At 42.3% G+C, this 27,659-nt stretch overlaps 1 protein-coding gene across 2 annotated transcripts in view; it reads right to left on the bottom strand.

The window, feature by feature from the left end:
• The window catches only part of ttll7 (tubulin tyrosine ligase-like family, member 7), a 122,346-nt gene that overhangs the window by 38,292 nt on the left and 56,395 nt on the right, over window positions 1-27,659 (bottom strand). For both annotated transcript variants that reach the window (XR_016495319.1, XM_021599946.3), the window contains exons 10-13: window positions 19,547-19,641; window positions 16,153-16,300; window positions 3,187-3,260; window positions 851-986 (exon numbers count right to left, since the gene is read on the bottom strand). Coding sequence is in view for 1 of the 2 variants with exons in the window: in XM_021599946.3 (XP_021455621.1) it covers window positions 851-986; window positions 3,187-3,260; window positions 16,153-16,300; window positions 19,547-19,641 (453 nt within the window). In the remaining variant the exon portion in view is untranslated. The remainder of the gene's footprint in view (window positions 1-850; window positions 987-3,186; window positions 3,261-16,152; window positions 16,301-19,546; window positions 19,642-27,659) is intronic.

Raw genomic sequence — 27,659 nt, 5'->3', positions numbered from 1 at the left:
ATCAACCATACCACTTTACCGCTTTACCGCGTCTCTCTCATACTCCTCCTTGTCTACCTACTCGTGCTCTCTCTCTCTCTCCCTTTCTTTATCCCTTTCTCACAGTATAGAAACCAAACACCACCACTCCATCTGAAATGCATCATGAATAAAACTCCTCAGAAAGCATGTGTGCATCCCAAATGGCACCCTATTCCCTACAAAAGCACAGCTTTCGACCAGAGCACCATGGGCCCTTGTCAAAAGTACTGCACTATTGGCAATAGGGTGCCATTTGGGATGCAGTCCGTCTCTCCCCCAATGCCAGAGCATCCCTGCGATTTCCCTATTAACAATTATTTTCTCTATGAACGTACCCTCGGACCACAAACCGCAGCAACACAGCTGCTTCCACTGCATTCCATAAAAAATTCAACCATCACAAGCACCTTCAAATACATTGAGATCTTTGAGAAACCACTTCAAATTAACACTGTGACAATTCACAGAGAAGAGCTAAGGGATAACAGTGAACGCCTAGACTGAGGAGAAGGGGAAAGGCCAGAGCCAGACAAAGCAACTGGAAACAAAGATGTGTACGGGTTCGTCCTGCTTTTAACAAATGCTATGATCAGCGATCAATGGACGCTTTCAAGGACAAGGTGACAAACACGGATCGAGGAGGGGGCGTGACACTCTCTCTCTCTGTATGTATTTTTCACTCTTCTTTTTTTTTGCAGAGAGCATCTAAATAGAGGTGAGGGGCAAGAAAGAGATGGAGAGAGAGAGAGAGAGAGAGGGCGAGTGAAAGAGAGAGAGGTAAAAGAGAGGAGAGAGTGTGTGTGTGTGCTGTTCAGTCTCAGGTACATACCTTCATTCGTTTCAGAGGATTATTCATTTCCTTTTGAAGTGAGGCCGCTCGGCCGGCGAGGAAGGTCTGAAAGGCAGCTGAGAGGAGGCTTTCATACTTCTCCAGGAGGAGCTTGTCATCTGGGGGGTAAATACGTCTGTGGGAGGAGAGGGAACAAAAACAATGACATAACATTAATTTAAATAAACAGTAACCACCGAGGAAAGTCAACCAGTACCTTTTTCTATTGACGTTTTTTGGAATGTCAGTTTAAGTTCCCTCCCACTGGGCACAGACGTCAGTTCCACGTATAGATTTGATTTTGGTTGAGTTGTCAACTAATGTGAATTCAATGTAAAATCAACAAATAATGGCACCTACATTCAATGACATATTGAATTTTATTTAAAAGTTGGGTGAAAAAAAGACTAAACTCTTTTACATTGGTCACTTTTTTCAAATCCAATCAGTTTTCCTCGTTGATTCAACGTCATCATCTTGAACATTTGGGTTGAAATGATGTGCAAACAATGTTGATTCAATCAGTTTTTGCTCAGTGGGCTCAGTGCTAATAGACGGCTAATTTAATTGATGGTGGAGACTGGCTTAAATGTAGGATTTTACATTTTAGCCAGTTTGCTGCAGCAGAAAAATAATCCTGCAGCAACAGGAAATGTGACTTTATAATTAATGGACCTTTTTGCAGGGTTGATGCATTTTTCACAAGGGGAAATGAAGTCTGATATTTCAAAGTGGAAATTACAATCTTCAGAAGCCTTTTTAAACCTCAAATAAATTTGGCATTAAAGGAAAGTTCTCCTGCAACAGGGTGATCGAACATCTGTATAGCCAGTCATTTTGAAGCGCGAACAGCCTGCTTTGGGGTTGGAACGGCCCCCTCACCCACCATAATCAAGGGGATAAACCAATGTAAATGTTGAGATCGTGGGGGGATAAAGCTGTCAATCCTTTAAGAGCTACACATGTGAGTGATGGCTCAACTCGAGAGGCAAAGTTTAGCGATGGCCCTATAGGGCTCCAGTCAAAAGTAGTACACTATATAGGGAATAGGGTATAATTTGGGACGCAACCTGTGTGTTCGCCATCGCTCATATTTTGGCCCCAGCTTTTAAACATATGGCTGCTTAATCTGCAATTTGACCCACATGTTTCTTCTGAAGGAGTTGTTCATGTTCAGAATGTTTCTGCATATTTCAGCCCTTGTTTTGATTAGTTGGGGATCGTGTAAGAACTGGCAATTACATCAGCTCAAAACTTGACCTATTTCAATGAGTTTCGACTTGACTTGTCCCTTCCCAGCCTTTTATTAAGTCCCCTACGCTGGTTAATACACACACACACACACACACACACACATTCACACATAAACACGCACACACACACGCACAGACATGCACACACACAGGCATGCACACACACACTTCTGAGAAGTTTGATAAACGAACGGTGACAGGCACTGGACCTGAGCTCCCTTTGATGCCGGTCTCTCGTCTGACTCCCGTACCTGAAGTGCATTTCATCTAATGACGGGCTAAGTTCGTTAAGGGACGCTAACGAGCGAGCCTAAATCAGATCCCGATGCCGTGTATGAATCCCAGGGGTTGCATCCCAAATGGCACTGTATTCCCTATATAGTACACTATGGCCCTATGGGACCTTGTCAAAAGTAGTGTGCTATTAAGGGCATAGGGTGCCACTTGGGAAACAGACGGGGTCTATTAGCTCGGGTTCCAGACTGGTGTGTCTGGCAGGGTTAGCTACCGACAATAATTCACAGACGCACGTCGCCATTAGACTATCCGCTCATTGAGTGTTCAGGGAAGAGGTCACTGATGCAAAAGGAGAGAGCGAGCGAGAGGTGGGGGGAGAGACAGAAAGAGAAAGCTGAGGGATGGAGAGAGTATTAACAATGAACGAAAAACAAGCTCTGGCTCAGACACATCAACGATACTATAAAGAATTGACTGGCCTACGTTCGTCTTCTGAAGTCTTTATTAGTGAGGAGGAGATCAGACGCTTACTCGTTTGCCTGTTCTTTTCGCATGACGTGGCTGCGCTGCCTTTGTGAACGCATGGGATTCACGACTCAAACCTCTGCAAAGCACTCTCTCTCTCTCTTTCTTTCTCTCAATAACTCCTTGGTACCACTCACGCATAAGTCACAACTCAAGCCTCTGCACCCCCTCACTCTGTCGCTTTCTCACTTTCGTCCCACTCAAACATTCCATTTATTTTCTCTCCCAATGTTATTTATCCTCCTGAGATCCGGGTGCTCCGCATATGACCCCGTAAATGTAAGTGAAGCCCTCCTCACTCGGTGCCTCTTCCCCCTTTACCTGTAGTTCCCCAGATGTCTCTTTTCATGCTCCTCCCGGGAGATCTGCTTGCGGACCTGAGTCAATTGCTCTTTCTGCAGAGAAAACAACAACAGGTAACAGAAAAAACATAGGGTAAAAAATAAATCAATATATTACCAGCCCAAATTCACCATGGGGCTGATTCAGACGTAGGAAATATATGCCTTTCCTACGAACGCCTTTCCGATGCAGTTCTCAGTAGTTGGTATTCAGACTTACCTTATGCAGGCGAGTAACACACTCTACAGATGTGGCTATCTTTCACGCAGCGAAAACATTGAATTAAACTGCTGAAAACCCTCTCGCTTGCTGGCCAACGGATTTCGTTGCTGATTTTTCATTCAGTCGGGTTGTCAGTACATTTAACTTATCTTAAAGTGGAACTGACACTGTTTTTACTACTTTGCTGAAATGAAACCAACAGGTATTTTAATATTATGTTTCAAAACCAACTTTATAAGAGTTTTAAAAAAAGAGGATATATTTGACCCAAAATTCCATTACAAGGCATTGTTGGCAGGCATTGTTGTCAGAATTAAAAGGATGCTGTCAATACATGATTAATAAAATTCAACAATAAATCACTAGGTAGTCTAATAAATATTGTTATCAGTTGTAAATCACATCTAGTACATTGTTTGCTGCCTCCAGCAATTCAGGAGATGAGCTGCTTCAGATTCACAAACCCAATATTTCTGGGGGGAAAAACGAGGAAGAGGGCAGTGATTGGGAATCTCAACACAATCAATCTAGCTATGCAGTACGTGGCTAAGGCTTTGGCTTATCTATTTATGTAGGCCAATTTACTTAGCAAGCTAGCAATATGAATTGATAGCTAAGTCATTTAGCTATCTAGAACCTTAAATAACACAGAGACCTGTACTGTAGATGTTATGTTATCACCTGGACAAGTGGGTGAGTGGTAGACTTCCACCCCATCGTATTCACAGTGCAATTTTGGCTGTCAACGAAACACTGAAAAAGTATGAGAGGGTTTATCTACTGTCCCCTGTGCTAGACTTGAGCTCACCTGGCTCAGGCTAATATCGTTGTTGTTGTTGTTGTTGTTGTTGTTCTGCACAGGCTGACGTTCTCGAGAACCCAAGGCATTAACAAGGCATTCTGCCTTATCCCAAGGGTTCTCAGCTATCTCAGCATCGGTTACCGGTGGGACCAGGTGAACAACAATCTCGACACTCCGTTTTAACATTTAGAAACCTCAATAATCATTGCCTGTAATAAGGTTTATGAAACATGGAACAAATGTTTTATAATCAGTGAGAAAGAATCTTTAAAAAAAAGAGACAATAACCCTAATCCTATAAAAGTGTGAGGTAAAATGAACCTTTTATTTGAATTCTATTATTTATTGCTGATATGAAAGATAATGTACCGCAAGCAATGCCTGTTACCTTTCAGGACAAGGGGCACTTAACAAAACTCCACCGGCCAGAACACACCTTCATGAATAGACGCTAAAGGTAGTTAGCGTCTATGAATGGGCTAAGGCTGAGGGAGAAATAGTTTGTTGATTGAGCAATAGGACTGTAAAGTTCCAAAAAGTAAGACTCCTGTTATTTATATATTTGCAGAAAACAATTCAGGTTTCTTTTGTGACTTTTGCTACTGCTTTCTAAACAATGATCCAAACAAAGTTGCGCTGTTCTGCTGCCTGTAAACACAGTCCAGTACAGTGCAACATCAACGTGAATGGCACATTCTCGTATGGTATTGCCTATTGGTATAATAGGCCTACTCTAGCTGTGATTGGTTATGGCGCAGAGTCCGGATCTGGATCTGGACAAGACTGAGTTTTTATTGAGTGCAATGTCTATTAATTGCTCAAATGCATGTCTTTCACATTCATATTACTATGGAATTTTCACAAATACCTGACTCTACGTCATTTCCAAACATTCTATGAATGTATGAAAACATTAACATTTGGATATCTACATGTTCACTTATCACACACCAAAAAAAATTGACATTCTTTTTGAGGGTGTATATGAACAGATTTGAATAAGATTTAAATGGTGCAAATTCAATGTAATTTCCACTTGAAGCAACCGTTAACCCAATGAGTCCCACCATTGTGCTGGCGTGATTTTGGCCATCTATCGTCTTTTAAAGATTGTGTGTTTGAGCTACAGACGTCAAGGTACCATTGGTTTTGTCTATTTCTTCTGCAATCATTGGTACCAACCATTAGTCTGTTCGGCGGATCCCAAAGTGGCCCAGGGGCGAGTCTTTTTTTTATAAGAACGTCTGTAGAGTCCGAATGGTTTGAGCTACACACTATTCAAATATATCTATGAAAAGCTGAGACTCTTATGCACATGTATCTCTATGCAGCTCACAAGCTACATAAAAGTCATTAGAAGATAAAGGGTTCTTCTACATAGACGATCATAGGAAACACCAGGACATAGTGTCTATAATACTGTAATAAACTGACAGTTGCTGTCACAAACTCCAAACTCCACACAATTGTCAATGACTAGTTGTATATTCATTTCACACTCAGCAAACCATGGAGCGGGACTGGACACCGTGTCTGGACTGGGAATCGGAGCAGAGGAGAGCTCCTGCCATGGAGCTGGACTGTACGCCATGTTTGGAAGCTCCGGACCGGGGACCGTCGCCGGAGATTCCGGACCGGGAACCGTCGCCGGAGATTCCGGACCGGGAACAGTCGCCGGAGATTCCGGACCGGGAACCGTCGAGAGGAGTCACAAAAATCAGAAATAGCGATAGAATGAATCACTAACCTTTGATGATCTTCATCACGTGACACTCATAGAACTTCATGTAACACAATACATGTATGTTTTGTTCGATAAAGTTTATATTTATATAAAACAATCTCAGTATACATTGGCGCGTTATGTTCAGTAGTTCCAAAAACATCCGGTGATCTTGCAGAGAGCCACATCAATTTACAGAAATTCTCATAATAAATGTTGATGAAAATACAAGTGTTATGCATGGAACTTTAGATACACTTCTCCTTAATGCAACCGCTGTGTCAGATTTCAAAAAAGCCTTACGGAAAATGCAAACCATGCAATAATCTGAGTACGGCGCTCAGAGACCAAACAAGCCAAAAAGAGATCCGCCATATTGTGCAGTCAACAGAAGTCAGAAATAACATTATAAATATTCACTTACCTTTGATGATCTTCATCAGAATGCACTCCCAGGAATCTCAGTTCCACAATAAATGTTTGTTTTGCTCAATAATGTCCATAATTTATGTCCAAATAGCTACTTTTGTTAGCGCGTCTTGTAAACAAATCCAAAGTCACGAAGCGCGTTCACTAGGAGCAGACAAAATGTCAAAAAGTTCCGTTACAGTCTGTAGAAACATGTCAAACGATGTATAGAATCAATCTTTAGGATGTTTTTAACATAAATCTTCAATAATGTTCCAACAGGAGAATTCTTTGACTGTAGAAAAGCAATGGAATGCGAGCTACCTCTCACATAAACGAGCGTCACGAGCTTGTGGCACTCTGCCAGACCACTGACTCAAAGAGCCCTTATGAGCCCCTCCTTTACAGTAGAAGCCTCAAACAAGTTTCTCAAGACTGTTGACATCTAGTGGAAGCCTTAGGAAGTGCAACATGACCAATATCCCACTGTATTTTCAATAGGGAATGAGTTGAAAAACGACCAAACCTCAGATTTCCCACTTCCTGGTTGGATTCTTTCTCAGGTTTTTGCCTGTCATATGAGTTCTGTTATACTCACAGACATCATTCAAACAGTTTTAGAAACTTCAGAGTGTTTTCTATCCTAATATACTATTAATATGTGTCACGCCCTGCTCAAAGTATTTTGTGTTTATCTTAATTTATTTGGTCAGGCCAGGGTGTGGCATGGGTTTTTGTATGTGGTGTGTTTTGTCCTGGGGTTTTGTTAGGTATTGGGTTTGTGGCTTAGTAGGGTTATCTAGCATAGTCTATGGCTGTCTAGAGTGGTTCTCAATCAGAGGCAGGTGTTTATCGTTGTCTCTGATTGGGAACCATATTTAGGCAGCCATATTCTTTGAGTGTTTCGTGGGTGATTGTTCCTGTCTCTGTGTTTGTTGTCACCAGATAGGCTGTATAGGTTTTCCGTTTGTTGTTTTTGTATTGTTCATTTTTTGTCTTCATTAAACATGTATCAAAAATACCACGCTGCATTTTGGTCCGACTCTCCTTCTACCGAAGAAAGCCGTAACAGTATGCATATATTAGAAACTGGGACTGAGTAGCAGGCAGTTTACTCTGGGCATCTTATTCATCCAAGCTACTCAAAACTGCCCCCAGCCATATTAACTTCCATCTGCCGCCAAGGAAGGGTTTCGCATCCTCACATGACTTCTTCCCATGTCCAAAACCCCTTCACCTGGTGAACACGCTGCTTGGTCCTGGTTTGGTGGGATCTTCTGTCACGATCGTCGTTAGAATCATCGGACCAAGGTGCAGCGTGATATGGTTTCCACATATTTATTTAGTGAAATGCACAAAAAACAATAAAGAAAGAACGAAACGTGAAGTCAATGAAGTGCTAACAGGCAACTACACATAAACAAGATCCCTCAAACAAAGGTGGGAAAAATAACGACTTAAATATGATCCCCAATTAGAGACAACGATTAGCTGCCTCTAATTGGGAATCATACAAAACACCAACATAGAAAAAGCAACTAGAACACAACATAGACATAGAAATACTAGATCAACTCCTATTCACTGACTACTATACCATAGAGAAACAATGGCTCTCTATGGTCAGGGCGTGACAGACGGGTTCAAAATATTAGGGATCAATGAAATACATTACATATATGCATATTCGTCTCTGTTTCAGCACCAATTGGTAGATGGAAAATACTCTGATATTGTAATATATATATAAACAAAATATATTGATGAATCACAAATACAGTGGTTTGATTCATCCTGAAAGTTGCCATATTCAAGTTCAATCCATTAAATATTGGAAGGTGAGAAAAGTGCACAATAGGGTAATATAATAATAATACTTAATAATGAATTAATAATGAATAATAATAATAGTCCTATAAATCTACTCTATTCCTCACTAATCATGGAACTGTAATAACAAATGGTCCAGTCGTCGGGAACCATGCCCCAGGCTCCAGGTTTGAGCTGCTACCTGTGGTGCGAGTTCGATTATGATTCAAATAGGCTACATGTTCTAAATGAATACACACGTTAGCCTAATATAATCCAGTATTGCTAGCAACTCTCAACAACAACTACACGGACGTAACAGAGGAAAGAAAGGTTAACAGAACAGAATATTGCAAAATGTAGGCTACAAATTGAAGGAGAGTAACACTAAAGTGACAGTTCTAAATGTACGTGGGTATTACTGACCGTGGCTCCCAATAGTAGCTAATATTTAACATGATACAAATTGTTGAACATTTTTTGAAAAGCCCGGTCATACAATTAAAACATTGTAAAGCGCATAAATCAACTCGGTAGGTTCAGCACTACAGCCTATCGCTTGGGTCTCCAAATTTCATCCCCGGAAATTATTAGGACATACAATTACAGTGCTTTGAGACAGTATTCACACCCCTTGACTCCTTCCACATTTCTTTTAGTTACAGCCTGAATTTAAAATGGATCAAATTTAGATTTTTCTTTTCACTGGCCTACACACAATACCCCATAATGTCATAGTGGAATTATGTTTTTCAAAATTGTTTCAAATTAATACAAATTTAAAAGATGAAATGTCTCAAGTCAAAAAGTGTTCAACCACTTTGTTATGGCAAGCCTATGTTCAGGAGTAAAAATGTGCTTAATAAGTCACATAATGGGTTGCATGGACTCACTCTGTGTGCCATAATAGTTGTCAACGTGATTTTTTTATGACTACCTCATCTCTGTACCCCATACATACAATTATCTGTAAGGTCCCTCAGTCGAGCAGTGAATTTCAAACACAGATTCAACCACAATGACCAGGAAGGTTTTCCAATAACTCACAAAGAAGGGCACCTATTGGTAGATGGGTTAAAAAAAAGAAAAAAGAAAAGCAGACATTGAATATCCCTTTGAGCATGGTGAAGTTATTAATTACACTTTGGATGCTGTATCAATACACCCAGTCACTACAAAGATACAGGCATCCTTCCTCAGTTGCCTGAGAGGAAGGAAAACGCTCAGGTGGCCAACGGTGACATTAAAAAAGTTACAGAGTTTAATGGCTGTGATAGCAGAAAACTGAGAATGGATCAACAAATTGTAGTTACTCCACAATACTAACCTAATTGATAGAGTGAAAAGAAGGAGGCCTGTACAGAATAAAAATATTCCAAAACATGCATCCTATTTGCAACAAGGCACTAAAGTAATGTAAGGCACTAAAGTAATGCAAAACATGTGGCAAAGCAATTCACATTTTGTTCTGAATACAAAGTGTTATGTTTGGGGCAAATCCAATCCAATACATTACTGAGTACCTCTCTCCATATTTTAAAGCATATTGGTGGCTGCATCATGTGATGGGTATGTTTGTAACCATTAAGGACTGTTTTTCAGGATAAAAAGAAACGGAATGGAGCTAAGCACAGGAAAAATCCTAGAGGAAAACCTGGTTCAGTCTTCTTTCCACCAGATACTGGGAGATGTATTCACATTTCAGCAGGACAATAGCCTAAAAAAAGGCCAAATCTGTACTGGAGTTGCTTACCAAGAAGACAGTGAATGTTCCTTAGTGGCTGATCTGCTTTAAAATCTAGGGCAAGACTTGAAAATGGCTGACTAGCAATGATCAACAACCAATTTGACAGAGCTTGAAGCATTTTGAAAATAATACATGGGAAAATATTGTACAATCCAGGTGTGTAAAGCTCTTAGAGACTTACCCAGAAAGACTCACAGCTTTAACCGCTGCCAAAAGTGATTCTAACATCTATTGACTTAGGGGTGTGAATACTTATGTAAATTAGATATTTTCTGCATTTAATTTTCAATACATTTGCAAAAGAATGGGTTTTCACTTTGTCATTATGGGATATTGTGACACAACAAAATGTGGAGTAAATCAAGCGGTGTGAATAATTTATGAAGGCACTGTAAATTTCAGAATAACGGCACAGCTATTTATAGCCTACTTCACTGTGGAAAAGGGGCTGAAATACACATCATGTTGATATGATTTTCAGCTCGCTTCCATATGACTTGTTTCAATTCAATCTCCAGCGATCATAAGGCAAAATCATCTAAAACAACTGCTATTCACAATCACCTTCTTCAAACCGATTACTCATTTACCTAGCTCTTATCAATTTATAAATTACAGTGTTTGGAGAATGGTATTATTTCTATCGGATTTCTATCCGAATGGAAATAGTAGATGTTTTTTCACTTGAAACCGACAGGTGCTCAACCTTATTCATGGTTTCCACTTGTGTAAAGATGGTGGAATTACTAGGGAATTAAGTCAAGGTCAGAATATGGCATATCTGTATACACCTACGCCATACCTCCATTTATTTGATATCCACCCCAATGGGTACCTTGCTGGCACTGGCTTTTCCCCATGCGTAGGTTCAAGGTCAGAATACACAAAAATTGAATAATGTGGAAGTAACTTGGGTCTGAATTCCCCCCATGCACCTCTATCTGAATAACAATGAGTGAAGGAATGACACTTTTCTCTATTTAGAATCGGACTAATGAAGTCAGAGGCACAGAGCGGAAAAGCACAAAAGGCCTAGTGTTGAAATGGACTAATCAAGGGGTAGAACCCACTAGCTACTTAAACCTGGCACTTAGCTCTGGAACACGTGACAACCTCATCCAGGCTACTCCGAACGCATGTATAATTACTCCAAGATCGCATAGCAGTTCAGACGTCTTTTGTCCTCGTCTTGTCGTGTCCTGTATATATATATATATTTACAACTTTTTTCACATACATTTTATTTTCCATCAACTCATCTTCTAAACACTCTCCTGCAACCAGCCTCACCAATTTATATTTATAAAAAAGTACTATTTACCTCAGATCTGTAATCCTCCAAGAAGCTAGCCAGAAACTCCAAGAAGCTAGCCAGAAACTAGCCAGAAGCTAGCCAGGAGCTAGCCAAGAAGCTAATCAGAAGCTAGTTAGCTTCTTTACTGGCAAATCGTTAGTATTCAGCTAACCACGGTTTGTGGTCATCAGCTATCCTTTAGCTCGAAAATCTATCGCCAGTTTTGTACGGCGCAGCGCGGCTCGGAACGGAACATACCGGACCAATTTTTCTCTCCATGTCCCTGGATTTCAACTGCTCTCTGGACATTCATACCCGGATCTCACAGCTTGCTAGCTGCTATCCGTGTGACAGTCGGCTTTCGTCGATTCCGGAGCAAACATCGATTGTTCCGGTGCTAGCCAGCTCCGTCAATCACTCCTGAGTTCCATCATTCACTCCTGGGCTGCAGTCACCTATCCGGACCCGTTTCACTGCCTACGCGGCGCCCCACCGGGCCTTCACAACTGGACTGCCGACGTTATCTACCTGAAGGAGATCCGGCTGGCTCCTCTGTCGCGACGTTACCTGAACGCCCATCTGCGGCCCGCTAACCGTTAGCTGTCCTACCGGCTGCTATCTGAATAGACAATCGGACAATTTATTTATTTTTATTATTATTATGTTTTCTTCTCGGGCCTCTATAACTATATCTATTGTTCTTATTTTTGTTGTTGTTGTGTGATTTGGATTAATCCCATCTACCTCACGGAACCCCACTAATCTACTGACCGAACGCAAGAGGTGGCTAACAACAGACTCCATCCTATGCTAGCTTGCTACCGGTTGGCTTGGCTAGCTGTCTAAATCGCCGTGACCCTCAACCAACCTCTCCACTCACTGGACCCTTTTGATCACTTGACTAAGCATGCCTCTCCTTAATGTCAATATGTCTTGTCCATTGCTGTTCTGGTTAGTGTTTATTGGCTTATTTCACTGTCGAGCCTCTAGTCCTGCTCACTATACCTTATCCAACCTATTAGTTCCACCACCCACACATGCAATGACATCTCCTGGTTTCAATGATGTTTCTAGAGACAATATCTCTCTCTTCATCACTCAATACCTAGGTTTACCTCCACTGTATTCACATCCTACCTTACCTTTGTCTGTACATTATACCTTGATGCTATTTTATCGCCCCCAGAAACCTCCTTTTACTCTCTGTTCCAGACGTTCTAGACGACCAATTCTTATTGCTTTTAGTCGCACCCTTATTCTACTCCTCCTATGTTCCTCTGGCGATGTAGAGGTGAATCCAGGCCCTGCAGTGCCTAGCTCCACTCCTATTCCCCAGGCGCTCTCTTTTGACGACTTCTGTAACCGTAATAGCCTTGGTTTCATGCATGTTAACATTAGAAGCCTCCTCCCTAAGTTTGTTATATTCACTGCTTTAGCACACTCTGCCAACCCGGATGTTCTAGCTGTGTCTGAATCCTGGCTTAGGAAGACCACCAAAAATTCAGACATTTTAATTCCAAACTACAACATTTTCAGACAAGATAGAACTGCCAAAGGGGGCGGTGTTGCAATCTACTGCAAAGATAGCCTGCAGAGTTCTGTCCTACTATCCAGGTCTGTACCCAAACAATTTGAACTTCTACTTTTAAAAATCCACCTCTCTAAAAACAAGTCTCTCACCGTTGCCGCCTGCTATAGACCACCCTCTGCCCCCAGCTGTGCTCTGGACACCATATGTGAACTGATTGCCCCCCATCTATCTTCAGAGCTCGTGCTGCTAGGCGACCTAAACTGGAACATGCTTAACACCCCAGCCATCCTACAATCTAAACTTGATGCCCTCAATCTCACACAAATTATCAATGAACCTACCAGGTACCTCCCCAAAGCCTTAAACATGGGCACCCTCATAGATATCATCCTAACCAACTTCCCCTCTAAATACACCTCTGCTGTCTTCAACCAAGATCTCAGCGATCACTGCCTCATTGCCTGCATCCGTAATGGGTCAGCGGTCAAACGACCTCCTCTCATCACTGTAAAACGCTCCCTGAAACACTTCAGCGAGCAGGCCTTTCTAATCGACCTGGCCGGGGTATCCTGGAAGGATATTGACCTCATCCCGTCAGTAGAGGATGCCTGGATATTTTTTTTAAATGCCTTCCTAACCATCTTAAATAAACACGCCCCATTCAAGAAATTTAGAACCAGGAACAGATATAGCCCTTGGTTCTCCCCAGACCTGACTGCCCTTAACCAACACAAAAACATCCTATGGCGTTCTGCATTAGCATCGAACAGCCCCCGTGATATGCAGCTGTTCAGGGAAGCTAGAAACCATTATACACAGGCAGTTAGAAAAGCCAAGGCTAGCTTTTTCAAGCAGAAATTTGCTTCTTGCAACACTAACTCAAAAAAGTTCTGGGACACTGTAAAGTCCATGGAGAATAAGAACACCTCCTCCCAGCTGCCCACTGCACTGAAGATAGGAAACACTGTCACCACTGATAAATCCACCATAATTGAAAATTTCAATAAGCATTTTTCTACTGCTGGCCATGCTTTCCACCGGTCTACTCCTACCCCGGTCAACAGCACTGCACCCCCAACAGCAACTCGCCCAAGCCTTCCCCATTTCTCCTTCTCCCAAATCCATTCAGCTGATGTTCTGAAAGAGCTGCAAAATCTGGACCCCTACAAATCAGCCGGGCTAGACAATCTGGACCCTTTCTTTCTAAAATTATCTGCCGAAATTGTTGCCACCCCTATTACTAGCCTGTTCAACCTCTCTTTCGTGTCGTCTGAGATTCCCAAAGATTGGAAAGCAGCTGCGGTCATCCCCCTCTTCAAAGGGGGGGACACTCTTGACCCAAACTGCTACAGACCTATATCTATCCTACCATGCCTTTCTAAGGTCTTCGAAAGCCAAGTCAACAAACAGATTACCGACCATTTTGAATCTCACCATACCTTCTCTGCTATGCAATCTGGTTTCAGAGCTGGTCATGGGTGCACCTCAGCCACGCTCAAGGTCCTAAACGATATCTTAACCGCCATCGATAAGAAACATTACTGTGCAGCCGTATTCATTGATCTGGCCAAGGCTTTCGACTCTGTCAATCACCACATCCTCATCGGCAGACTCAACAGCCTTGGTTTCTCAAATGATTGCCTCGCCTGGTTCACCAACTACTTCTCTGATAGAGTTCAGTGTGTCAAATCGGAGGGTCTGTTGTCCGGACCTCTGGCAGTCTCTATGGGGGTGCCACAGGGTTCAATTCTTGGACCGACTCTCTTCTCTGTATACATCAATGAGGTCGCTCTTGCTGCTGGTGAGTCTCTGATCCACCTCTACGCAGACGACACCATTCTGTATACTTCCGGCCCTTCTTTGGACACTGTGTTAACAACCCTCCAGGCAAGCTTCAATGCCATACAACTCTCCTTCCGTGGCCTCCAATTGCTCTTAAATACAAGTAAAACTAAATGCATGCTCTTCAACCGATCGCTACCTGCACCTACCCGCCTGTCCAACATCACTACTCTGGACGGCTCTGACTTAGAATACGTGGACAACTACAAATACTTAGGTGTCTGGTTAGACTGTAAACTCTCCTTCCAGACCCATATCAAACATCTCCAATCCAAAGTTAAATCTAGAATTGGCTTCCTATTTCGCAACAAAGCATCCTTCACTCATGCTGCCAAACATACCCTTGTAAAACTGACCATCCTACCAATCCTCGACTTTGGCGATGTAATTTACAAAATAGCCTCCAATACCCTACTCAACAAATTGGATGCAGTCTATCACAGTGCAATCCGTTTTGTCACCAAAGCCCCATATACTACCCACCATTGCGACCTGTACGCTCTCGTTGGCTGGCCCTCGCTTCATACTCGTCGCCAAACCCACTGGCTCCATGTCATCTACAAGACCCTGCTAGGTAAAGTCCCCCCTTATCTCAGCTCGCTGGTCACCATAGCATCTCCCACCTGTAGCACATGCTCCAGCAGGTATATCTCTCTAGTCACCCCCAAAACCAATTCTTTCTTTGGCCGCCTCTCTTTCCAGTTCTCTGCTGCCAATGACTGGAACGAACTACAAAAATCTCTGAAACTGGAAACACTTATCTCCCTCACTAGCTTTAAGCACCAACTGTCAGAGCAGCTCACAGATTACTGCACCTGTACATAGCCCACCTATAATTTAGCCCTATCAACTACCTCTTTCCCAACTGTATTTAATTTATTTATTTATTTTGCTCCTTTGCACCCCATTATTTTTATTTCTACTTTGCACATTCTTCCATTGCAAAACTACCATTCCAGTGTTTTACTTGCTATATTGTATTTACCTTGCCACCAAGGCCTTTTTTGCCTTTACCTCCCTTCTCACCTCATTTGCTCACATTGTATATAGACTTGTTTATACTTTATTATTGACTGTATGTTTGTTTTACTCCATGTGTAACTCTGTGTTGTTGTATCTGTCGAACTGCTTTGCTTTATCTTGGCCAGGTCGCAATTGTAAATGAGAACTTGTTCTCAACTTGCCTACCTGGTTAAATAAAGGTAAAATAAATAAATAAATAATGAAATGTTAGGCTATCGACTGAAACTTTTACAGTGACAAGGGCAAGGAAAGAGCAGTAGTTTCTCTCATTCTATCAAATATTGTTTTTCTTGTTCGGGTCGCTGCCACCGGCACAGGTAAGGCTATGCCGACATGGGTTTTTATTTAGGCCTACTGTCCTTTAACACATCTCATCCATCTTTCTGTCGATCTCTCCATATGTGTTCAATATCAATGTGTATAATCTGCTAAATGGTAAATATTATATTATATATTATTATGTGTAAAGAAAATATTAAAGCAGAGGGAATTCCTACTACTGAAATTATAACAATCATTTTTAAAAGTCGTTTTTTTTACGCACCAGTTCTTCTTTCCTCCGCTCCAGCGTGTGGCGCTGTTTTTCTGCCTCGGAGGAGGCGGCCGAGAGCTTCTTCATGGAGCCCTGGCCGTAGAGTCGTCTCTGGGCCTCCGCCTTCTGCTGGGCCAGGTTACGCTTCTTGTCGCTCGCTCTGAAAGAAGAAACCACAACACAGCAGAGACAAACAATGAGAACAGCAAACGTTCTCTTTCTTTCTCTCTCTCATTTAGCTTCCCTCCATTACCTTTATTTATTTACGTACTCTCTCAAGTATAATTTGATTCATCTTGCAAAGCCCCCAGCCTCTCTCTTTTGGCATTGAAGCACAAAAAGTGGAATGCTGAACATACCAAACCTGGGTTCTTTCAAAAACCATAGCTGCACTTGAGTTTGCCCTGGAGTAATGGAATGAATATCATCCAAAAAGTGCAAACCCACACTCCTGACAGGCCCAATCAAATGCTCAAAACATTTGAAAAAAGCAAAGTTGGAAGGAGTCAGAACCATTGACTTTCTTCATATTCCTAATAAAGAAGTCAATGGCCCTAACTCTCTGACCTAGTGGGAGCAATATATTTCAGCCACTCACTGGCCCTTTAAATGTAATATTGTGCCCAGTTGTGGGCATTGGGGTTAGTCTGTGTCCTGGATTCCCCGGGAACTGCCCTAGCTCATTTGGGCGGAGGGATACGGATTGTCTTCTGACGCCTTTCTAGAGCCGGAGACTAAACCGAAAGTTATCGATACTGACCATACCGATGACTTATCGCAGGTATTTTGCTGATATTGTTCATTAAAATAAGTAGCCTATACTGAAGAAATGTGAAGTTTGAAATGAAATAAGTTTGCTAATATCAGTGATTGTTATGGGACAATTGATGACTACAACCATCAAACTAGTAGTAGTAGTTTAAAGGAGAATAAAAAAAACCTGCTGCACGTTAAAATTATAAACATATCACTATTTATCATTATCACATCAATTTAGGCAATATATATTTTCTTTCATATCGCACAGCTCTACATCTTTCCAATTGAACCAAGTCACAAGCCCACCCAGCCACCACGGCCCACTCCTTACAGAGGAGTAAGTAATAACTATATAAAGAAATGTAACAACGTTTCTTTCACTCAGTGAACATACGCAGTTTGTCTGGTGCCAGACGTTGTTTCAATGTTCTATCACCAGGCCAAGTTTTATTTGTTGGGTATTAATCAAATCTCCCCTTTTTGTCTTTATGAATGCAGTAAACATCAGCAATGAAACAAATTCTTCTGATCAGGGATTAATGGTACTGTACTGCGCTTGAGCTGTTAAACAATGCTTTTTCTCCTAATGATTTACTATACTGTACTGGGCTGACCTAGAGCTACGTTCAATGTATCGCTGTGTATCACAGTGCTTCCAAACAGATCTTTTGAAATTCTTCTGATAAGGAATTTATATTGTACTGGGCTGACCTAGAGCTGCGTTCAGTGTATCACTGTGACACAGTGCTGTAAACAGATCTTTTGAAATTCTTCTGATAAGGTATTTATATTGTACTGCACTGGGATAGAGCTGTGTTCAGTGTATCACTGTGCATCACTGTGACACAGTGGTGTAAACAGATCTATTGTAGGGGTGTATTTGATCCACTCCAGTGTGTAAGTCCTAATGTAATGGCATTCCTTGTTGTTTATGGGGAGTGTATGGGGACTATATTTAGCCATGTGATGGAGAGGCACAGAGAGAGCAGAGAGCTGGAGGTCAGGTCTGGGATGATCAATCAGTGTAGAGACTCAAGGCAGCCCGGGGACAGCACAACCACAACTAGTCAGTATAGATACAATCACACACGCAAACGTGTACACACACACACACACACACACACACACACTCACATAAACATGTACACACACAAAGACACGCACAGACACGTACACATACACCTATTGTAACCACTAACCGGCCCCCGCCCAGTAACTTGCCCTGAACTTTAGTTACTATCCGGCTACCACCTGGTACTCAACCCTGCAGCTTAGAGACTGCTGCCCTATGTACATAGTCATAGAACACTGGTCACTTTAATAATGTTTACATAATGTTTTACCCACTTCAACTGTGTAGACTGTATTCTAGTCAAGGTTCATCCTATATACAGTGCATTGCGAAAGTATTCGGCCCCCTTGAACTTTGCGACCTTTTGCCACATTTCAGGCTTCAAACATAAAGATATAAAACTGTATTTTTTTGTGAAGAATCAACAAATGTCAGTCTCTCGATGTGCAAAACTGATAGAGACATACCCCAAGCGACTTACAGCTGTAATCGCAGCAAAAGGTGGCGCTACAAAGTATTAACTTAAGGGGGCTGAATAATTTTGCACGCCCAATTTTTCAGTTTTTGATTTGTTAAAAAAGTTTGAAATATCCAATAAATGTCGTTCCACTTCATGACTGTGTCCCACTTGTTGTTGATTCTTCACAAAAAATACAGTTTTATATCTTTATGTTTGAAGCCTGAAATGTGGCAAAAGGTCGCAAAGTTCAAGGGGGCCGAATACTTTCGCAAGGCTCTGTAACTACTGCTGTACCAACCTTTTCTATTCATATACTGTCCATCATTTCTATACACACCATCATACACCTAATTATTTATATTCTGGACTCTGACGTTCTACTATTTCTTTATTTTGGAGATTCCTGTGTATTGTTTTGTATTACTGTACTGTTGGAGCTAGACACAGGCATTTCTCTACACCCGCGATAACATCAACAATATATGTGTACGTGACAATAAAAAATAAAACAATTGATATTTTATTTGATTCCCATATACTTCCTGTCATTGAACCAACGACTATCCATTTAAAAGCATCATTTTTATTTAATTGTTTAAATTTTTTCGCAGAAGTGGCAATAATTTAGTAGGGGTGGGTCACCGCTACTAAAGGAATATAGGGGAAACTGTGCGCACACACACACGCACACACTATAAAGCATACTGTAAGCAACACACACAACGCCCGATTGAACAATGCACAAAGAGAACAATGGAGAGGGCCTAAGCTTTGTAACTCTTTTCTTTCGCCATCCAACAATCCAGCACGTAACCCACTTTTACAAGGACTGCAGATTTAGCAGTTGTTAAAACTAAATACAGAAGCCTAGTAAACAAAGCATACTAATGAAATCACTCTGCAACGAATAACAAGAGGGGTAGATAGTGCGCACATCAAAGAATTGAAAATGTTGGTGGTGAAATAAAGAGAATCAATACAAATCTAAAACATTCAAACGCCTTGGCCATGCAAAAGTTCAGCGTATGCTTTTTGATGAACTCATAATGGGCCTCGGGAGGCCGTGCGGATGATATTGTAGAAATGCTGCTGCTACACAGCATCTATAGGCCTACCTGATGTTGAGAAGTTTCAGTGCGTTGAGCAAGACCCCTTTCTTCACGTCGTAATCAATCTTCTGATCGGTCCCGAAGCTCGGCGCTCGATTGATCTGCGGGAGAAAATATTCACATTTTAAAAATATTCAACAGTGAAATACAATTTGAAAAAACATGACCTATGGTCAACACTTGAATTGATTTGATTGATTTATTGTCTTAAGATATTGTAGAGTTGCCCAGAGGATGAAGTACAAAGCCCAGAGGATACCATTGTAACATCCCTCTTTATGTTGTGTTTCTTATGATTATAAGAATGGATTATGCAAAATTATTCAACACTTATTTCCAATGTGGTCTGTGCTAGTGCACTTTAGGGAGACTAGTGTGAGGAGGGAGGTGGACGTGTGTGTATGTTAGGGAGGGGGTTAGTGTTTATTGGTTGGAGGACACTTTAGAGCCTGGTCCTGTGACCTTTGACCTAGCCCACATCCTGTCTGGTGGGGGCCGGGAAGGGGGGGGGGGAGGCAGCTGTCACCAAATACGTGACCCCGTCGCTGTGAGCCAATGACAGCGACCGGTAGCTCGGTCCATGGCATGCTACTGCCCCCTTTGTCCTATGGGACGCTGGCACCTCCAGCCAATACAAACAGGCTCTTATCTCTCCGTGTTTGAGAACATCAAACCTGTGCAGCATTGTGGGTAAATTGTGCCTGACTGACTGAACTACAAATAATAAGGAATATTTATTTATGATGGTAGATGATTTGTAGATCAGTCCGTCGGTAATGTCAACTACAATGTCGAACAAGCCCAATAACACAGTACAGTAGCTCAGTACAAGCAGCACAAGCCATATGAATGGGATAAAACGTTCAGAGGATTCACTCACAGTGCTCCATACAAAAGCCCTATATCATTCCTTTTCATTCTTGCAAAATGTAAGAATGGCCTCCCTTTTCTCAAAAAGGGTAAAAACGTTGTCAGTCGGGGCGACGGATTCAGATATCAAGCATTATACCTGACATGACAAAAGTTCTCATCCCCAGATGGTGGGGGAATTGTGAGCGGCAAAAAAGGGGCCAGCATATCAAGGAGAGAACACTGATTGAATTCTGCCTAAAAGGGAGTTCAAATGACGGCGGCGCAGCCAGCGCTAACGGCGGGATCAGGTTTCAGTCCTTGAGCGTCACGAGATAACACTACTCCCCCGGTGACACATTCGCGCCACCTCTTTACCTTTTCATACACACAGCACTGCCACCATTTGGTGTAATTAGTTTAGGATTAGGTTGAGAAAACACATATGCACACACACAGACATTTCAATAATGCTCCACTTACACAAACAAGAAGGGAAACCTCTAGGTGCACACACTGGGTCAGTTCATTTCAATTATATTTCCTGTAGTAAGCTCAATCTACACACTGTATTTATGTCAGCAAATGGCCCCAAGACAGAAACACTGGAAATGCTCCCTAGGTACCAAGACTCGCCGTTTCTCTCCTGGCCGGCCAATCACTAATCCCCAGCACAAAGGTGCTTGCTGATGTGTGCCAGGGCTTAGGGAGCGCTGCTGTAAGATCATATTTACATCACAACCTAGGCTCCATGCACCACTGAGCGTAATGTAGCTAGGGTTGGCAACAGTGAGCTAAATCAATGAATAAACTGTAGCGGCCGTAACCCTACCAGGTCCTGATGCCCCCATTGCCCCTGGGTCCTTTGAGCACAGACGGGCAACAGTACCATCGGAGAGCTGTCCCTTCACACAAGGTGCCATAGATTTACAGTGTCAGCCATTTAGCTTTTCCTATCCCAGTGTTCTCTCCCGCTCAGTCAACTATGTTTTTCCCAGTGCCTGGGAGATTTTAGCCTCATGTCCCACTTTCAGAAGAGAGAACAGAATAGAAAGGGAAAGAGAAAGGGAGAAAAGTGTGATTTTCATTTATATACCCCTCACATAGTGTGTGACACACACAAAGAGAGCATGGGGGTATGTACTGTATGCTGCATGGTTAGTGCAGTTGCCATTGGTAATCCCGGCTGCGTTTTTCTCAGTTTGTCTAATTTTTCAGTGTGATTTGTGGTGTCAATCTATCACGGGGAGACCGGCAGTATAACACACTCGCTCTTGCTCTTTCTTAATCTCGCTCTCTGTTGATCTCCTTCACTTGGTCGCTTTTCTCTCCTTATTTCCTTCTCTCTCAACCCTTTCAATCTCCTTCTCTCTCTCTCCCTCTTCTCTTGCTCTGAGGTAGGAAGTCAGGCCAGTCTGGGTCTAATGAACCCCCGCAGCCTCTAAAATCCTGCTCTGATTTCCTTAAGTGTCTCAGTCAGGGGCTTAAAGAGCACGTGCTCCAAGAGGCGTTCAATAAAAACAAAAGATTATACATTTTACCCTTTGAGTTTTCCCAAATTCGCATTGACAACTCTGAATATATCAATCCAACTAAAGAGAGTGAGAGAGCAAACGAGAACAAACAAAACATACATGTTTATATCATCGTTTTATTTATTTATTTTCCCCCGGTCGATTTCAATTCTTCCAATTTAAAGGTTGGGATCAGAGTGAATGTCAGCTAGGTGCATAGTGAATCAGTTACATACCCCAGGAAAATGTCTCTCTCTCTTTTTCTTTTGCACCTGGATACGTGTCTTTGAAGCATAAGTAACCTGCCAACGTTTCTATAGGCACATGTAAAATGTAGCTCTGTGGTCGGGCGTTCTGCGTGCGGTTTTAGCCCCACGTGAATCAACCATTTGGTTTGAATCGACTTTGATGTACTTGTGCTATAATGATCCTGATTATTAGCCTTAAAGCACAAACAGAAGGGCGCACAGAGCAACCCAGCAAATTCATATGATGGATGGATTTTGGACAGTTCAGTCGAAATAAATATAAGAGAAAAAGTACAAATTCTCCCCACATAGCTGTCTGACTCACAGTGAGCTGAGCAGGGCCTTGAGGGCATTGGATAGCGCAGAGAGAGCCCTATAATAATATACATATTAATGGATCAATGAATCAGTGCTCATGGTCAACTCCCATTGTGTTTGTGTTTAAATACTCTGCAGACACTGAAATGCACGGTCGTGATTAATCTCTCTCAGTAAGATTAACCCGCCTTATTATGCCTACATTAGTGTATACAAACCCTGGCTTTCTCAAACTCCGATACGGCCTCAAACACTCAGGGATATTGGCGCAGTTCAACAGCCACCAGAATGGACTGTTATTGCAGCACAAAGGCAAAAAGGGAGAGCGGTGATCCAGCTGGTCGGCCGGTTAAATGGGGCTCCGGTTTCGCCGCCTTCTCAATTACTGTTTTATTCCTTTGTGGCATTTATAATGGCTAATTCCGACAGAGAAACTTGAGCTGGCAGTGGGAGCAGTCCAGAGCATGTTAAAGGTCCTGGGACTCACCAGACCAACACTTCACAAAAAGTTACCTGTCTCGACCCGTTTTGAATGGCTTGTACACATGCTTGTCCAAGACAAACAACACAGACACACACACAGTTGCTGCCATCGCAGCCTAATGATAAATGACTAAATGCTGGTGCTCGTTTTCAACTGGCCCATTTACCAAACCTGTACATTCCTAATTTGATGCTTATTCTGTGAAATAGTCATGTTTTTAAAAAAAAAAGTTTAAATTACCTAACTTAGTTTTGCCATGGTTATGGATGGAGACAGACAGATCCCATGGATCGTTGGAATTTTTTGTTAAAAGGGGCAATCTGCAGTTGCTCCATCCATTTTTAGCTTAACGAAAAGTACCCATCGATTCTTGAAGAATATAACAAATGGCTCATGGGCTTATTTCAACTGTCGTAACCCATCAGAACCCAAAATATAAGCTTGTTTCACTCCAATGTTTGTAAACAAAGTAAATGTAAATAAACACTATATAACCTCAAAACATGGTTAAAACTATCATTTGTATAATCATGGTCCTTACATCCATAGATATGTCAATGAATTTTAGAGTGGTTACATTTCTCTATCCCTATTCATCAGGTTTTTCCCAAAACAGCAGTGGCCAGTTAGATTTGTTATTGTTCAAACTGCTGATTGCCGCTTTAATAAACCCCTTATGAAGCCATACAGCTGGAAGGTGAATACTGCCATCTAGAGTTCCATAGGAGATTAAATAGGCAGGGGCATGAAGGTACATATTATTCATAAACATTTCAAATATTACAGGAATCAAAAATAATGGATTTAATCAGTGCAATAACTTATATTAATAAAATATATTCGAGGACAAAGCAACTCAAATATAATAAAATATGTACAACTATATGTATGTTTTTGAATTCTTGGAAAGGAAATCAAGATGGTGGAAATGTCTTGAAAGGAGGAAAAGGAGCATGCCAATTCATTCTTAATCACCCTGAATTCACCTTGAATATTTAAGGAACAAAGTGTATTTCAAAGCTTTGTTGAAGTTATTCTAACAAAAAGAGTATGCAGGGCACTGTTTCCTTTATCCCCTAAATATTACACCTCACATTCTTACATTTATATGTATTTTTAGCTCCATAAATACAAAAATTATATCATATAATAAATAGGCTCAAAATAACCAGTTATCTCCACGGATTAAATATAATTGTATGAAAGTTTATTTAACTACAACCTACTTAATCTTTTCTGAAATGAAAATAGACTGAGGTATTTTAGGGTATTGTATTTTATAGACACCGTTGGATGTGTCTGCCTTTTGATGTAGACAACTTTGGACTGGACACAGCGGCAAGGAGGGGAAGTAGCCGTCGCGCTGCGTAGAGGATAACAGCAGAAGATCAAAGTGTGTGTATGTGTGTGAGAGAAAGAGCGAGCGAGTGTGTGTTTGTTTGTGTGTGTTTGTGCGTGCCTTAAAAAGAGCTGCAGTATTTGTTTACGCTCGCCAGTGCAGATCATTTCCATTCACCCCCCTAGCAGTAGAAAGGATGTCTGGTTATATAGGCTCTCAGGAAGGGACAAGCGAACCAAACTCATCTTGAAACAATCGGAGAGGGGGTTAGAGCGAGCTTCGTCTGACCACCGGGGGGGGGGGGGGTGCGGCCAGAGCTATCGCCCGTCCCAAACACCAGCAGCACGCTTGACTCAAAGCACGCATGCCTCATTAGCTGCCAATCACTCCTTGCGACACGCCCCTGAGGTGGTGAAATGGTGGGATGGCTGAGAGGAGGAGGAGGAGGGAGGTGGGCAATTACACTGCAGCCTTCAACAAACAAACCCTGTAATGAGTGCGCTTCACATTGGAGAGCAGTGACATCACTCATCACTATGTGTGTGTGTGTATGTGTGTGTGTACATATGGCGTGAGAGTGTTTTCAAATTCTCACACACCACCTCTTTCAGACAGCCGCGTCAACAAAGGCGGCAAAACACTTTTGTGCGTGAGCTTTTTTTCTTATTTTTATCCACCTCCCATTTTGTTATGGGTCTGCTGCATGTTTCACAAGTGTCAAGTCCCTCCCAGCTCCTCCTGAAGTATGAAAGCATGGGTTTGATGATGGGAGAGATCAGAGCAGGTCGCAGCAGCTACCCTGGAGAGACAGAGTAACCCCTACACACAAACACAGGAGTTCTGCATGCACAAAACATGCAGAGGCTGCCCTAAGAAGCTCCCTGATGTCTTTGAGGCGCTGGAGACCAGTGCCGCGGCACGAGACTCGAGTCATCCTCACAGTGACCTTCCAGGACTGCATCCCAAACGGCACCCTATTCCTGATATAATACACTACTTCTTACCAGGGCCCATAACATTCTGGTCAAAAGTATTGCACAAAATATAGGTAATAGATTGCCACTTGGAGTCCAGCCCAGGAATTATTCCTGCTAGCTGCAAACAATTGTTCCTTTTATTTGGAAAACCAGGTGTCTTTCTTTTGATCACATACAGAAAAAGAGCAAAACAGGATTTAATGAGGGCCGAACTCGACGAGTGGTCCACAGGCCAGTGTTCCCGGCCAGAGAAAACCCACTAATAATTCCTAAACAATAAATATGCTCACACCCAGGCGCTCCGGCTGTGGGATAGACATGCCAAATAATTTAACGGGACAGTTTGCATGTATATTCTCCCTTTTCGCCCTCTCGCTGTGCGCCCTGAATATTCTCTCCCGTCGCCCGCTTTTGACATTATTCGTCATGCTGGCTTAACATCTCTAGTGTGACTGGGGTCCTGGAAAGACTTGAGAAACAATGGGAAAGCGAGGGCCCTGGGGGAATGATATGGGGGGAATGATATCAGTGTCGCACCGCAATACTTAGCTAATGAGCAAAAGCATCATCCCGCATGACTCTCTCTCTCTCTCTCTGACCCTTTTCTTTTCGACACTATACCAAGATACCTTTGCTTGTATCTGTTAGATTTTTTTGGGGGGGAAGTTTTATTTCCTCACAAGCCCCCAGTTTACCTCACCAGTGTTAATTATTTTCATAGATTTTTTCCTCCTTTTCTCGCATGTTTGCAAAATTAACCCTTATTAAAACGATTAGAAAGCCAACAACAGTCTAACCAGTTGGTGAGCGTCGAATGGCGATGAATGAAAAGCTGTCGAAGAGATGCAGATGCTGTGTGTGTGCGTGCGTGTTTGCCTGCGTGTGCATGTCTGTGTGCGTTTGTGTGCATGTATGACTGTGTGTGTGCATCAACCCAGGCGGGTCAATGAAAGTGAGGTTTCTTGGGTTACACCATTTGTGTGTCTCTCCCTGTGTAATGCTGGTGTTTTGACTGTCAATAGGAGGTATAACCGGTGTTGAAAACCCAAGGAATTAAGATAAGGATCGCACAAAGCCTGTCTTTCTCTCCCTGCTCAGTACAATGAGCTCTGCGTCTGATGTGGCTTTGGTTCGCCTCGAATCTCTCCCTCCCGCCTTCTCCATTTTCTCCTCCATCTTCAACCCTACAGCCACAATGCTGAAGTAATGCTTTGGTTATTATCGAGCAGGTGTGTGTTTGTACAAATGTACAGTCCCCTTTTCTGAGTATCAGCACTTATTTTCAATATTTTTCAAGCTCAGTTGATTTTCCTTTGTGTCCGTTCATTGGGAAATCGCAGGAGCTCGAGACTGCCGAGGGTCTGTTCAGCTACGAGCAAGTGTCCCTAATCAAGGGTGTTTGCAACGCCACACAATGGCGAATGCCTTGTCAAAGCTGTGTGGCGCCTTTTCAAGCGTAATTGTAGGATGTGAAACGCAATCATGTTCTTTTCTTGAAACCCACCCCCAGAATGAAACATACACGCATACACACACACACACACACACACACACACACACACACACACACACACACACACACACACACACACAGCAAAGCTAATCGTATTTGACATTTTCTTTAATATGATACCATCTACCTTTCAGGTAGCCATAATAATCCGACTAGAAGTTCAATACTTCTCTCTAGTTGGAACGGTGCTATGCCATGATCAGGACAGTGCGGAGCAGGATATGGCTCGGAAAACATACCTCAATCCAATGGCAGTGTACTCCTAATTATCCCATAATCCCAACTGACACATCGAAAAGATTGAAATACTGCTAGTTTTTAATGAAATTGCTTTTGTCGTCAGCATGCTAGGCTAGCTAATGCTAAAGCAACCCATTGGATTCAAAACTTCCTATAGCTACTCACCACAACGCTAGGCCTCGCTTTTTCATGGAATCCAATGGGCTGCTAATAGCATTAGCTAGCCTAGCATGCTGACGAACAAGGCCGTTTCATTAAAAACTAGCAGTATTTCAAGCTTCTCGACATGTCAGTTGGGATAATGCAGCGCCATCTCCCATCCCTGGACTGAGGTAGTTTTCCCAGTCATATCTTGCGCCGGCTCAGAGCTGTCCTTATCAAGGCATAGCACCATTCCGACTAGAGAGAAGTAATGAACGTCAAGTCAGATTCTAAAGCCAACATGCTCTGAATTGGCATGGCCTGAAGTTTCATTTCCTGGTTAAGTTTGCCTGTCAGTCTCGCCGGACCAGCTCACACAGACACACCAGGAGAGTAAAAGCACAGCATATAGAGACTCCATGTAATCTGGGCTGACACCAATAAAGTAACCTGAGATATGAAGTCTCCACAGTTAAACAGTCTTGCCTAGATTATG

Source organism: Oncorhynchus mykiss, chromosome 4 (genome assembly GCF_057628025.1).
Source record: "Oncorhynchus mykiss isolate SJ-2025 chromosome 4, ASM5762802v1, whole genome shotgun sequence".
Classification (NCBI taxonomy): domain Eukaryota; kingdom Metazoa; phylum Chordata; class Actinopteri; order Salmoniformes; family Salmonidae; genus Oncorhynchus; species Oncorhynchus mykiss.
Note: the sequence above shows the minus strand (reverse complement) of the source record. Positions and strands in the feature narration are given on the sequence as shown.